We start from the raw sequence: 1,166 nt of genomic DNA, 5'->3' as shown, positions 1-1,166 counted from the left end.
GAAGTATCTGCCTTCAGTCACAGCAGTGGGAAAGCTTGGGAAGCTACATGACATTTCAGAATTATCTGAACTTGAGAAAAGTAAAATGGACCAGAAAGAATGGCTGATCATTATTGATTTTAATCATCCTTGATTGCTTAGAAAATTTTATGTATAAAGTAAATTAAAATATTTTACAATACATGGAAAGGCAACAGTATAGTGGAGAAATCTTAGAAAATTCAAGAAACTTCCTTTTTTCTTACCCGTGTGTAAAACAGTTTGATGTTTATCATCATCATTGTTGTTGGTAGGTGCCGTTGAGTTGGCTTCTCCTCACAGCGACCCTAGTACAAGAGAACAAAACACTGCCTGGTCCTGTCTCTGCTGTCCTCACAATCCTTGCTATCCTTAGCCCCTTGTTGAATACCCACTTAATTCTGTTGAATTCAGCGTGTGTTTTCAGGACACCCTGGGTGCTGCAAATGCGTAACTACTAACTGGAAGGATGGCAGTTGGAACCAACTGAGTATCGCATTGGAAGTCAGGGCTGGTGATCTCTTTCCAGCAGCTTCCAGCCTTGAAAAGCTTACAGGGCAATCCTACTCTGTACACATGGGGTTGCCCAGGAGTCGGAATCAACTCCATGGCAGTCACCACCATCGACAGTTTTCATGATATCCTTTATCAGCTTTCAGATGCTGATAGATTTGAATGTAGTTTGAATGCTAACTTACTTGAGCCTATATCTATTTTTTAGGTATTTGAAAAAGTGGCAGAACATTAATAAATAGAAATTTGTTTAATATGTGATTATGTATGCAAATTTGTGCAAAGTCTACATTATCCATTTTTTTTTTTTTCATTTTAATTCAACCAATTTGAACTGCCAGTCTGAGTGTTTTGCTTCTCTTTGTCCCCTCTTCCAGGTGTCATTGGGGTAGGCTTCTACTGCACCCAGAGGGGTTTCTCAGAAGAAGTGCGAGACTCTGTGGCCAAACTGGTGCCCCTGACACGTCAGCTATGGCAGATGACCAAGATGAAAATGCTCCCTACCCCTGCAAAATTCCATTATGTATTTAACCTTCGAGATCTTTCCAGGATCTGGCAGGGAATGCTGAATATGACCTCTGAGGTTATCAAGGAATCAGATGTAAGTGGTATACAAGAGAGAGAAACAAATAACA

The 1,166-nt window shown here is 40.2% G+C and overlaps 1 protein-coding gene across 1 annotated transcript in view; it reads left to right on the top strand.

Annotated features, from left to right (window-relative positions):
* The window catches only part of LOC103211144 (dynein axonemal heavy chain 5), a 240,282-nt gene that overhangs the window by 106,065 nt on the left and 133,051 nt on the right, over positions 1–1,166 (top strand). The window contains exon 17 of the mRNA XM_007957061.1: positions 909–1,132. Within this exon, the coding sequence (XP_007955252.1) occupies positions 909–1,132 (224 nt within the window). The remainder of the gene's footprint in view (positions 1–908; positions 1,133–1,166) is intronic.

The sequence above is a fragment of the Orycteropus afer genome, unplaced genomic scaffold (assembly GCF_000298275.1).
Source record: "Orycteropus afer afer isolate SDZICR_OR568_19922 unplaced genomic scaffold, OryAfe1.0 scaffold00700, whole genome shotgun sequence".
NCBI classification, from domain to species: Eukaryota; Metazoa; Chordata; class Mammalia; order Tubulidentata; family Orycteropodidae; genus Orycteropus; species Orycteropus afer.
This window is presented reverse-complemented; position numbering and strand designations above follow the sequence as displayed.